This window comes from Suricata suricatta, chromosome 10 (genome assembly GCF_006229205.1).
Source record: "Suricata suricatta isolate VVHF042 chromosome 10, meerkat_22Aug2017_6uvM2_HiC, whole genome shotgun sequence".
Taxonomy (NCBI): Eukaryota; Metazoa; Chordata; class Mammalia; order Carnivora; family Herpestidae; genus Suricata; species Suricata suricatta.
In genome coordinates, this window is record NC_043709.1 from 95,253,897 (window position 1) to 95,268,128 (window position 14,232).

At 36.5% G+C, this 14,232-nt stretch overlaps 1 protein-coding gene across 2 annotated transcripts in view; it reads left to right on the top strand.

The window, feature by feature from the left end:
* LOC115304053 (C-type lectin domain family 2 member A-like) overlaps positions 1–13,266 on the top strand; it is a 15,821-nt gene extending 2,555 nt beyond the window's left edge. Inside the window, exons 2-4 of one of the 2 annotated variants that reach the window (XM_029954073.1) lie at positions 3,158–3,217; positions 8,652–8,824; positions 12,862–13,266. In XM_029954073.1, the coding sequence (XP_029809933.1) occupies positions 3,158–3,217; positions 8,652–8,824; positions 12,862–12,873 (245 nt within the window). In that variant the 3' untranslated portion in view covers positions 12,874–13,266. Of the gene's footprint in view, positions 1–3,157; positions 3,218–8,651; positions 9,035–12,861 lie in introns of those variants that run through there. The other variant, XM_029954072.1, reaches the window with a different exon arrangement.
* Positions 13,267–14,232: the final 966 nt, after the last annotated feature.

The following is a 14,232-nucleotide window of genomic DNA, read 5'->3' on the forward strand; positions in this document are numbered from 1 at the left end:
ATCTCAGTGTGGTTTTGATTTGAATTTCCCTGATGATGAGTGACACTGAGCATCATTTCTTGTGCCTGTTTGCCATTTGGATGTTCTCTTTGGAGAAGTGTCTATTCAGGTCTTCTGCCCATTTCTTCACTGGGTTATTCATTTTTTGTGTATGGAGTTTAGTGAGCTCCTTGTATATTTTGGATACTAGCCCTTTATCTGATATGCCATTTGCCACTATCTTTTCCTATTCTGTTGGTTGCCTGTTAGTTTTTTTTTTAATTGTTTTCTTTGCCTTGCAGAAGCTTTTTATCTTGATGAGGTCCCAGTAGTTCATTTTTGTTCTTGATTCCCTTGCCTCTGGAGATGTGCCAAGGAAGAAATTGCTGCGGTTGAGGTCAAGGAGGTTTTTCCCTGCTTTCTCCTCTAGGGTTTTGATGGTTTCCTGTCTCACATTCAGATCCTTTATCCATTTTGAGTTTATTTTTGTGAGTGGTGTACAAAACTGGTCTAATTTCATTCTTCTACATGTTGCTGTCCAGCTCTTCCAACACCACCTGTTGAAGAGGCTGTCTTTTTTCCATTGGACACTCTTTCCTGCTTTGTCAAAGATTAATTGGCCATATACTTGTGGGTCCCATTCTGGGTTCTCCATTCTACTCCATTGGTCCATTTGTCTGTTTTTGTGCCAATACCAAACTGCCTTGATGATGACAGTTTTGTAGTAGAGGCTAAAGTCTGGGATTGTGATGCTTCCCATTTTGGTTTTCTTCTTCAATATTACTTTGGCTATTCAGGGTCTTTTGAGGTTTCTTATGAATTTAAGGATAGCTTGCTCTAGCTTTGAGAAGAATTCTGGTGCAAACTCTTAACTATAGAGAATAAACTGATGGTTGCCAGAGGGGAAGTGGGGGGTTGGGTGGGAGGTTAAATAAGTGATGGGGATTAAGAAGGGCATTTGTGTTGAGCACAGGGTGTTGTATGTAAGTACTGAATCACTAAATTCTACTTCTGAAAGTAATATTACACCGTATGTTAACTTAAACCAAAAAATTGGAAGAAATAAAGGGAAGAAAAAGTGCATCATATGGTATGACTTCAATCTTCTTGCATTTGTTGATGTTTGTTTTGTGACCTAATATTGATCTATTCAGGAGGAAGTCCCATGTGCACTTGAAAAGAATGTATATTCAGTTGTTTAGCATGGAATGTTCTGAATATATCTGTTAAATCCAACTATTCCAGTGTGTAATTCCATGTCATTGTTTCCTTATTTTTGGTTTAAATAATCTTCCCATTGATGTAAATGGGGTGTTGAAGTCCCCTACTATTATTGTATTGTTATCAATTAATTCATCTATGTTTGTTATTGTTTTATATATTTGGGTATTTTCATGTATGTGCATAAATATTTACAATTGTTAGATCTCATAGAATTATCCCCTTTATTAAATATAGTGCCTTTCTTTATCTGTGGTAATGGTCTTTGTGTTAAAATCTAGTTTTTGGCAGTGTTTGGTCCTTGACCTGAATGCGGTGACTTTTAATGAGGTGTGCTTTAGTCTGCTGTGAAATGAGACCTGTCACCACCCCCACCAAAGCTGAGGCTCTGAAGAACTCTCTGGTCAGGAGATGTGGTCTGGGCAGGGGTTTGTGCTGGTCTTCTACACGAGGGGTCCAGGGCACTGAGACTGACGCAAGAGTGATTAGGAAGGAAAGCTCTGCCAGGCTTCAGAGGTGTGGGGCTTGGTGTAAACAAGTTAGGCAGCCAATGTTAACACAACATTGTTTCTTGTAGATGGCTCTGTCTTTATGCTGAGGGGCTGGAGAGGGAAATGACAAACACTAGCTCCTTTGTTCCCATTAGTGTTGCCTCTCCCTAATGAGTTCTGAGACTGAATAATCTCCCTTTGTGTGCCAAGGCATTCTTGCAATCACAGTTTCAATATTGTCTGCCCCCAGATTGTCTGCCTGCCTTCTCTCAAGGAGCAGCACAGTGCTCTTACGGGTCTATTCCAGCCAAGCCTGCTGACCTTTAAGACTCAGATTTAAGCCCCACTGGTTACAAGAACTCATGAAATTCACCTCCTATCATTCTCTAAGCCAATGTCTTTGGGGATGTTCTTCTTGTACATCCTCCTGTGTGCTCCCCCCACCACTGCTCCCTTCTCTGAAACCACTACTCCCTTCCTTCCATTGCACCCTTGATCCATTTCTTCCTTAAAACATGTCTTCCTACCTTCCTACCTTCCTACCTTCGATGTGGCCTTTTTTCTCCCTTTATTTGTGCCATTAGTTATCAGTAATCAGGTCAATTTCTACAGTATTTAGTATAATTTGATAGTTTCCTAGTTGTGCTTGTGAAATGAGGGGAGACTAGGGCTCTCCTACTCCCGCTGCTCTCTCTCTCTGATTCTCCAAATCCTTTTATTTCTTGATATTTATAAACGTGTGTGAGAGACATCCCTTCCAGATTGCTTCTACACTTGCTAGTTGTGTGTCAGATAAAATCACTACTGAATCATTCCTGTTTGTTTTTAATCTTTTAACATTTCCATGAGTGCCAAATATCCTCTCTAATTCATTCTGCTCAACACAAATTGCTGCTGTTATCTTGACATTTCCTTGCTTAAAAGCATTAAATTGTTTATAGAATAAAGAAAAACATTTATCTTACATTTTTTCCTGTCATGTCTTTTCTCTCCCATCTTTGATTTTGTGGATTTATGTATCTTTTATAGCCATTTGTGTAATCATAGCCCCTTTGTTGAACCTTGTACTTTCTTGATTACAATACACCATTCACACTATTTTTGCCTTTTGAAATAGCCTTGCATTTCCTCCCTCCTTCCACCAAGTCTAAATGATCTCTCCACTGTGGATGCCCCATTTGAACAGCAACAAACGTCATTGGTACTTCTCTCCTTTGCACTGTATAAGGCGATTGTTTTCTTTATTACTTGAAGCTGTAGATGCTTTTTTTTTTTGAGATCTAATGTTTTATTTCTATGTACATAGCTGGTTGTTACGGTACAGTTTCTTGAAAAAAATCAGTCCTTTCCACATTAATTTGAATGAGAATTTTTAAATTTATTTTTATAAAAAAGAATAAATGAAAATAAATAATCAGGCTAGGTTTCTCTGGACATTTTACAATAGACATCTATTTGTTTTGCAGTTTGCAAGTGGATATGCCCTGGTGTCTTCATCCTATTCATAGTGATTATTGCTGTACGAGGTAAGTAGCTTAGCTCATAAACTCTCTGCTTCTTCATGCACAGTAGGGCCAAACATATCTCAGAGTTAATCTTGGGTCTCCCAGTCTTGCTGTAATAAAAAAAAGTCTTATAGAGACAAGTCCACAGATTCCTACCAGTTTGGCAGGTTTTACCATATTCCTTGCCTCTCTCAAAAATGCTCTTGGGGCATCTAGGTGGCTCAGTTGACTAAGCATCTGACTCTTGGTTTTGGCTCAGGTCAGGATCTCACAGTCATGAGATTGAACCCCACATCAGGCTCTGCTTTGACAGCCTGCAGACTGCTTGGGATTTGCTCTTTCCCCCACCCTCTGTCTCTGTCTCTGCCTCTCCCCCACTTTTCTTGTCTCAAAATAAATAAACAAAAAAATACTCTTGAGTCTTTTCTTCATGCTGTCCATTCTGACTGGGTGAGGTGACATTCCTTTGAGCTTTTGATTTACATTTCCCTAATGATTAGAGATATTGAACATTTTTTCAAATGTCAGCTATCTGCATGTATTTTTGGAAAAATGTCTATTTAGGTCCCCTGTTTATTTTTTAATTGGATTATTTGACTTTTTGATGTTTTGAGTTATTCATATATTTTGGATATTAACTCCTTATTGTATATATCATTTGTGAGTGAATAGATAAAGAAGATGTGGTATATATACATAATGGGATATTATTCAGCCATAAAAAGAATGAAATCTTCCCATTGTGACAACATGGATGGACTTAGAGGTTATTATGAGAAGTGAAGTAAGTCAGAGAAAGACAAATACTGACCCGTCCGACAGGTCGGTCAACACAGGTCCTGAGGGAGGGAGTGAGAATTGGGGGGCACAGAGAATGGAGGCAAGACAAAGTCTCTGATCAAACCTCGTTTATTGAGATAATACACACATCTTATAAAGGGTAGAAGGCAGGAAGCAAGGCAGACTGCCTAGGTCGGTTGCTAGGAAACAGGGTCAAGTGATTTTTAGGAAAAGGGGAAACTGAAACTGCGATTTTAGCACAGCACCTGAGGGGTCAATAAGAAAGCCCAGACTGGCTGTCTCCAGCCCTGAATTGGGAGCGATAACACTGCCCTGTCCTCAGGCGGCTGATCTTTGTTTTTCTGGCAGCTTCCCACAAAATACTATATTATTTCATGTATTTGCAGAATCTAAAAGATAAAATAAAAACGGGCCCAGACTCAAGAATACAGAGAAAAAACTAGTAGTTGCCAGGAGGGAGGGGTTTTGGGAAATGAACAAAATAGGAGAAGGGTATTAAGAGGTGCAAATATCTAGTTATAAAATAAATAATCATGGGAATTAAAAGTACAGCATAGGGAATATAGTCAAGAATATCATAATAACTTTGAAAGGTGATAGATAATAACTACATTTATCATAGTGAGCATTTTGTAATGTATAAAATTATCAAATTACTATGTTGTACACCTGTAACTAATATATGACTATACCTCAACTAAAAAAATAAATTAGAAAAATTAAATAGAGTCACCTGTCTGGCTCAGTCAATGAAGCATGTGACTCTTTAACTCAGGGTTATGAGTTCAAGCCCCATGTTAGGTGCAGAGGTTACTTAAGAAAAAAAAAACCTAAATATTCTAAATATCACAATACAGTCATCTTAATCTCAGAATATAGTCATCATCTTGAATTATAGTTCTTAGTCTTTGAATAAGATGATTATAAATTCTCAAATGACCACCATATAACAACACCAATGGTCATGTTTTTTTTTTTAATTGAAAGTACTTTGTGCAAGCTAAAGAACCAATACTAGTGATGCCTGGGTGGCTCAGGCAACTCTTGATTTCTGCTCAGGTCATGGTCTCACAGTTTTGTGAGTTCAAGCCCTGCATTGGATTTTGCACTGACATTGTGGAGCCTACTTGGGAATCTCTTTCTCTCTCTCTCTCTCTCTCTCTCTCTCTCTCTCTCTCTCTCCCCTCACCCACTTGTTCTCTCTCTCTCTCTTTCTCTCAAAATAAATATTTTTTAAAAAAGAACCTATTAAGTACATTATATTTATTATTTATATTTAATTCTTACAAGACCATGAAATAAGAATAATTATGAAATCCATTTACAGGCAAAGAAATAGAAGCCACAGTGAATTAGCTGTGTCTCACAAATGAATTCCAGAGCCAGAATTGAGATTTTTGTCTGTCTGGTTCAAATTCCTGATATTTTGACCACCATGCAATATTGCCTTTACAATTGTAGTGTTTCTTTGGTCTAATTTCTTTTGGATCAAGATGAAGTTAAATTACCAACAGTTGTTCTATGAAGTATTTACGATGTTAAAAGAAAACAATGACATAATGGCACAAGTGATTTGTTGTTGGAGTAGATTTGTGAAAATGAAGTTATCAATTTTCTTCTGGACATTATTTGTTCATTTTGTAAAAATAATTCAAAGGTGGATTTTGAAATTTCTGAGCCATGACTTAATAGTCTCAGAACTTGATTTTCCATTGTATGCTTTGCTTAATATAGCACTTAAGTTGAAGTAACACTTAGCACTCTTAGGGCACCTGGGTGGCTCAGTTGGTTGGGCATTCAACTCTTGATTTTGGCTCCGGTCATGATCCCAGGTCCACGGGATCAAGCCCCGCATTGGACTGTGCTGATTGTGGAGTCTGCTTAAGTTTATTTCTCTCTCCCTCTTTCCCTCTCCACTGCTCACACTTTCTCTCTCTCTAAAATATATACTATAAAAATATAGTAACAAGACTCATTATTCTTGTTTTCTTTGTCATTCACAAGAGTACTGATATTCTTCTTTTGTATAGCTTTCTGCCACTATTAGAGTCCTGAGAGTTCAATGTTACTGATATTTAAATATCTGACAGTTAATATACTTATAGAGAAGTGTTTCTATAAGACATCTTTGCATTCATTCATACCTGATTAATTAAAAAATGTAAACACAATATATTTCATTACCTATCTATGGTAGCTTAAATCTGCTTATAAGTATTACCAAGAGAAAAAAAAAATCATGGCAAAGTGAAGAGAGAAGGCTTTGGATTTGGCCTGACATTTATTTATTTACTTATTTATTTTTAATGTTTTTATTTATTTTTGAGAGAGAGAGAGACGTGAGCAGGGGAAGGTCAGAGAGAGAGGGAGATACAGAATCTGCAGCAGACTCCAGGCTCTGAACTAGCTGCCAGCACAGAGCCCGATGCAGGGCTCAAACCCACCAACCATGAGATCATGACCTGAGCTGAAGTTGGACGCTTAACCAACTGAGCCACCCAGGTGCCCCTGGCCTGACATTTAAACATTTACTTGGTTCTTTGCTAGTTACATTGACTTATTCAAACATTTGGAGAACAGGGACTTTATCTTATTCTGAATACTCAGCACTTAGCTAAAACCTTGAAACATGCTAAGTCACAGAGTACAAATCCAAGGAAGGTAATACCTTTCCCCAAGTTACAAAAGTTTGGCAAATTAATATGTTACTCTTTTATTATACAATAAAACCCTTTGTGTTGCCCTTGGGAGTCACGTACTCTTTTAGTGGGATTTTTCACTCCGCAAATGTCATGTAAGTACCAAAACCAAACCCTGTGATGTTTTAATGGTAGTTTATAGCAAAGCAAATTATTTTATACAAATTAATATGTCCTTTTACTACTACGCAATTCTCCTTTTAAAGAGCATCATCCCGTCAGGCCAGCTCAGGAAGGTTACTGCAGCAGGGTCACTGCATGCATGACCTCAGGTGGCTCTGCTCTGGGGTTGGTCCAAACCAGGAAGAGTTCCAATGCACAAAAAACTTTAAAATTCTACCTTAAGGGAGATTTAATGTGCTAGTGATTTTCCAAGGGCTTTGCAAGAATTGTTAAATTTTCACATAAATACTGGAATCCTCACAACTAGATGGTCACTACAAACAGTACTACTTCTGGATGATCCCTTTTATTTAGAAACCCTGCACCTCTGTATTTGGCTGGTGATGTTCACTGAAAAAAATCAAGTCGTTACTGAAATCTCACAGCACTCCAAACTTAAACAGAAGAACAGCTGTTCATGTCTTCCAGCAGTTCACATTTGCCTAATTTATAAATTGCTGTGTGTCAAAATCCTGGCTCTGTAATTACTAAAGCATGATATGCCAGGTTATTTGAATATAATTACTTTTTGAAGCAATTGTGACTACAAAATATCTTTTTTACATGAGGTGTACCTCATTTGAAATTATTCAAATTTCTGAAGCACAAATCCCAGGTCCTTAGTGTTTTTAATAATATGGTGGGGGCAGTGGAGATGAAAAAGAATAATAATGAGAAAAGAAACATTGACCTAAACCAACAACTATGTGAATTGCTTTGCAGCTTTTACTTATAGGAAATCCTTACTTTGGATACCAAGGGGCAACTGCAGGCTGAAAAACAAAATGTATTTCCCATTCTGTAGGCAGGCAGTTACCAACCAGTAACTAAGGTCTCTAGTACTTGGAATTACTGCATACAGAGTATATTTCTTAGAAGGTGATTAGCTCTTGTCTTTATTTTGCAGTGCTTAATGTAATAAACTCCTCAGGTTTCCTGGAAAAGAAACCAGTTAATAAATTTACATAAACCACAGAAATAGTAGAACAAACTACTTAAAAATTAGTGTTTTTCTTTTTAAGATATTGTTTAGCTTAAGACTTCTTAGGACCTTTTTAAAAGCAACTGAAATCCAATAAGGTTTTGATTATTTTTGTAACCAGAGATAATTTTTACAATTGAAGTAACATTTCAATTAAAACATTGGAAAATATTGATATTTGATAAAGTTGCCTTGTATAGTTTCTATAATCTATACTTGTGAAAAAGGTATAATGCCCTAAATGATAAAAAGATTTCTGAACAAAAAAAAAAGATAAAAAACCCTTGAAACATAAAATTCTCAAAACATTCTACACAGAAATAAATTCACCATTACTCCAGTTTCTTAAGCACTGAATATTGGTGAAGTAGAACATATTGTCACTAATTTATAATTTAATGATTTTTTGGTCATTTATGGTGAATTTTACTCTCCCAGCTTGGATATCCTTTCTTGTCTATGACCATTCATTTCTGAGGCCTGAGTTGTATTCTTGTCTCTAGGTCTCTATTGAGAGCTAAATTGTATGAATTATTTGGGAGGACATCAATATAGACCATGAGAGGCTCGTAGTTCCATTTTTCAAAGAAGAGCCAGGGAAATCAGGCAAACTATGGACTGCTCAACCATTAAGTGGTTTTCTTTACAGACAGCAGACCTGAATTCTGAATTCCATCATCCCATGAGTGAAGTGAATTTTACAAACTGCAAATCATGGGAGTAAAAGTCAAAATGATTCATCAGAATGAGTAAAAACACTCCTCAACTTATTTTTTATATTTGATATTTTCTTTCTTTCTTTTGTTTTTAGAAGTTCAAAATCATTCAAAATATTCCCAAAGGATGGTATGTGCAGATGAATGGATTGGAGTAAGAAAGAAGTGTTTCTATTTTTCCAGTGATACCAAAAATTGGATGGCCAGCACAAGATTTTGCAGTGCACAGCGATCAGAACTTGCTCATTTTGATACACAAGAGGATATGGTAAGAAAAGGAGATTTTCTCTATCGTTTCAGTGCTTAAGTTTGTACAAAGAGAGAATTAAAATGGTAAAAGTGAGTATTCTGTGATAATATATACCTGACAGTGTACTAAGCACTATAACTATGAAAACTCATAGTTTGAACTATGAAACTTCAACCCTGGCCTATGAAGTAAATATGTAAATACCCCTATTTTAAACAGGGAAAAGTGAAGCACAGAGATGTTATTTTACATAGCCTTTGTCACAGAGCCATAATTTTTAAACTGGGATTTGACCCTATGCAGATTAGCTAGTGATGCTATGTCCTTAGTCACAATACATACTGTTTATATAGCTAAATGTCTTTATTTAATGTTTTTAGATTATTAAATAGATTGTTTTAATACCTTACATTTTTATTCTGCCAAGAATAGCCTGGAAAATTTAAAACAAATAAAAAAGATATGCCTCTTGGAATTTAGGATGAGGATCTGAAGGAAATAACACAGTTTGAAGAAAATGAGACAATGAGTAGAAGTGAAAGAGAAAAAGGAAGGGAAACTGGGATACAGGAGCACCGAGTGAGGGAAAGTTTTGTTTATAAAGAAAGAGGACTCATACTTTTGTGGTCCAATAGCAAGGAGCCAAGAGAAGAGAAACTAAACCAATCACTGCATATATTTTGTTGCAATAAATCATAGTCATCCAGAAGCTAGTTTGATTTCTGATTACATGAGAAACTATACAGCAGCAATAACATTCTTATTCTGGTATCTACTCGAATGACAGTTGATCCTTGAACAACACAGATTTAAATTATACACATCCATTTACATACAGATGATTTTCAGTAATTACAGTAGGGCACTGAAAGTGTATTTTCTCTTCCTATGATTTTTTAAATAACATTTTATTTCTCTAGTTTATTGTAAAAAACAATATGTAATATGTATAGCATACAAAATATGTGGCTGTCGCTTATATTATCAGCAAGTCTTTCTGTCAATAATAAGCTATTAGCAGTTAAGTTTGGGGGGAGTCAAGACTTATACTTGCGGGGTGCCGAGGTGACTCAGTTGATTAAACATCAGCCTCTTGATTTCAGCTCAGGTTATGATCCTAGGGTCATGAGATCAAGCCACATATTGGACTCTGCACCAAGCATAGAGCTTGCTTAAGATTTTCTTTCTCTCCCTCTACTTTTCCTCTGTTCATGCTCTATCTCTAAAATTAAATAAATAAATGGGAAAATAATAAATAAATAAATAAATAAATAAATAAAATTGAAAATAGAGCTACACTTGGATTCTAAAGGGCATGGTGACATTTTTAGGGTTCAACTAGTTTATGACTGAGTTTTCCCATTTTAACAGTACTTATACTTTCTATTAAACTCTTTCCCTCTGAAATCCCCCCTCTGATATTTGAGAGAGGACCTGTGAACAAAACAAAATAGAAGCATTAATTCTCTGTCACCCTTACAGAGTATTCTGTGTCAGTTCCTACAGAAAGAGGTCAGCTCCCAATTTTGTTATCCAAATAGACATAACATCATATCAGTTTATGATTTTTGTCATTCACTCTGGGACTAAAACATACTGGTGATCTATATATTCAAACTTGAAAAAAAGGCATTAAAATATGTTTTCCTTATCAATAATGAGAGATAGAAATTGCCCCTAAAGATAATCCAAGAGAGCATAGTTTAGAGAATTTCAATGACTTGGTAGAAGTCACTCTATTGTTTACAGATATTTAAGAAGTAAAAGAGCAAATTGAAAATTTTTCCGATAAAACTAACTTCAATAGCCTTACCTGTTGCTATACACACAGTAGGGTATGTAGATTAGGATTAAATCATAAAAGATGGGATGTCTGGGGTGAGAAGCATGTTCAGCAATATGCCCTAATATATTAAGTAGTGGATAATGCCCTGATTTTTGGAAAGGAATTTTTGAGGAAGCATACAGGAACTTTTAGCACTGTATTGGACTGAACAGAAAACAAGGAGAGCCTTGGAAATGGACAAATGGTACCACATTCAATCCTTGGTGGTTTCAAATTTAGTAGAAAAGGTTTTATTGTGGTGTTGCATAAAAACTTAGTTTTAAATTGTATTATTATAAAGAAATCTTTCTATTTCCCATGTGCAATTACCCTTTCTTAGTGTCTACCCTATGACATGTGCCCTTTCACATTGAAACTTATCCTAGAGCAACCCATATCTCTCCTAGCTTATTAAATGACACGCAGTGAGGGGTGCCTGGTGCTGACAGATCAGAGCCCAGTGTCGGGAGCCTGTTAAGGATTCTATGTCTCACTCTCTCTCTGCCCATCTCTGCTCCTTCTCTGTCTCTCTCTGTCTCAAAAATAAATTAACATTAAAAAAATAATAAATAATACACAGTGAAATTTTTTATTTTATTTATTTATTGTATTTATTATATTTATATTAATTTAACTTTATTTTATTTTATTTTATTTTATTTTTATTGCCAGAGTTTTGCTAATAAACACTTCATTTGATAATTCACATTCAACTCTTGCAAACTCCAAAGCAAACCACATGTGTTACTTGCACCTTTTGTGAACTAATTATCTTTATACAGATCTCTTTGTTTTAAAGAATTAGTGATCACCTCGTGGTCTTTAACTTGCCATAGGTCCAACACACACAACTTTCTCACTTATGTGCTACTGCACTTGGAAACGAGGGCTGTGTAACTCTTCTTTCATAGCGATGGACTTTTGCCTTAGCATTTCATTGAGTTCTAGATAAACAATGGGAATGAATTAAACAAATATGAAAGTATGTAAGATAAGGCAAATGACACTTAACTACAGAAAATGGAAACATCGACCATGGGCAGAACAAATTAACTATTGCAATTAATCTCTTTGGTTTATTGTCGGGGGCTGCCAAGTTTTCTGTCTGCCTCAGGCAAGGATTATCACTCTCCGGAGAGTGAACCAGTAAACAAGATTTGCATCTAGAGGCTGGAGACTGCCATTTCCTGGCCAAAATAACTTTGGCGTCTGTCATGCTGAGCCAGACTGGAGTGGCCAAGGTGCACAAAAGATCAAAACCGTATTTTGGATTATTCAGTGCTAACTCCCCCCTTCCCAACATTGCGGAGGCAAGTCTGGACATTTCTCTTGATATTCATTTGACTCTGTTTACCTGGTAACTGACCTTGGTCAGCTGCTTTGTTTTCCCACCTTGAAACCTTCATAAGAGACAGTTTTCTGAATAAAGCTCTCTCTCATTTTCGCCTGATCGGAAACTGTGAGTTCTGTCTTTACTTTCTGCGTCTCCCTCTCCTGCCCCCTTTTTCTCTCCCTCCCTCAGGAAAAGAACCCGCGACGATTCTCTGCCCTGCTGGTCGGGGCGGAAGAAACAGGTACCGCCGATCGCTGTGGACGAGCACGAGCACGCAGGACCCCGCCTCCGGGTTACGACAGTTTATGTCTCAGTATGTTTCAAAAGAACCATATGAATATAAAACTTTTTCCTTACTTTCAAAGAGGAACGTCAGCTAAAAATATGCCAAGAAAATGCTTTAAAAACCTTTAGAGATCTTTGGATTTAGCAAATACAGTCTCTCCTGATAGATGGATAAAAGTAGATATATATAGATAAATGTAGATATATTAGATATAGATAAAGGTTAGATAGATATAGATAGATAGATAGATAGATAGATAGATAGATAGATAGATAGATAGATATAGATGACATAGTTATAGATAGACAAATGTAGATACTTATTTCTACATCCATAGCTTATCCATGTCCATCTATATCTAATCTCTATCTGCCTTTCCACTTATTATCCTATATAAGGCTACAGATTACACTAATAATTATAATAATTTAATAGCTACATTCTGTCTTCTATTCCTTTAATGTACCAGATATTTTTGAATAACATATAGTGATGGGTGAGTATGGAGCTGAATGTTTTGTATAAAGTGTTCCGGATCACTTGAATCTTAATTTTATTTTTGATTACAGCTGTAACTGATTCCCAAACTAATTTTAATTATTCCTTTTCAGGTTTCAAATTAGTGGGAATGGATCCTTTGCTTTTCTGAATGCTGACGGAGTCCGTAGGGACTAGGGGACTTATTGATATCAAGTGGATTTGCAGCAAACGTATATTTTAATAAAGCAAAGAACTGGAAAATGACTGAGGGAAATCTAATAGCTATGTCCTGGTTTAGGAGATTATTGGGAATGCACTACAAAGCAGAACACTGCATTCTGGCTATGATGAAAACAGCTTATCTAGTTAATGTGTATCTAAGGGTTAAGTTCTGCCTATGCTCATATATTCCTTAGATCATGTTATTTCAGGAAATATATTATCATGTCTTAACTTGTTTCCTGCATGTTTTTGGTATGTTCTTTCTGGCATGTAGCCCATTGACGTATTGCACATTGTTTTCCTGAATGCTTAACAAATGCGGGAGCTTGAGAGCAGCTAGGAGAGACTTCCCTTAGTCTTCCTTTCACCTCCCTTGACTTCCATGAAGTCTTAAGTAATCCTTTCTCCCCTGTCCTCTGTTTTGCTGGACAAAGCCAAAAGCCAAACCCACAAATGACTACGACTCTTCAGAGATAAAGGAAAGGCCTATCTAAGCAACACTTACTTCTCACTTGTTATGCTGTTGAATACAGAATTTTGCGGGGCACGTTGGTGACTCAGTCTGTTAAGGGTCCAGCTTTGGTTCAGGTCATGATCTCAGGGCTCATGAGTTCAAGTTCCACGTTGGGCTCTAGGCTGACAGCTCAGAGCCTGGAGCCTGCTTCAGATTGTGTCTCCCTCTCTCTCTGCCTCTCCCTTGCTCATTCTCTCTCTCAAAAATAAACATTAAAAAAAGCTTTCAGAATTTTGCAAATATTAAACAAAGGCTTTAAAAACTTGAATAAATGAACTTCACCAATTCAAGACACATAGCTTCCCTGTATGAGTCAGGAAACTTCTACTAAAAAGAATGCAATATAGGGGCACCTGGATGGCTCAGTTGGTTGAGCGTCTGACTTTGGCTCAGGTCATGATCTCATGGTTTGTGATTTCAAGCCCTGCATGGGGCTCTGTGCTGACAGCTGAGAGCCTGGAGCTTACTCCAGATTTTGTGTGTCCCCCTCTCTCTGCCCCTTCCATGATCATGCTCTGTCTCTCTGTGTATTTCAATGATAAATAAATATTAAAAATAGTTTTAGAAAACCAAATATAATAATCACAAATAATTAAATGACCTGTAACTAAAATGACTATAAACAACTATAAAAAGATCATATCACTAAGCCAGCCAGCACACTTAGCTTAAAAGTTAGACAAATACATGTGCTTTATATGTGTAAGTATTACTCAATACTAACAAGGGTAATTTTGCTTTAGAGAAATGTTATATTATTGACACT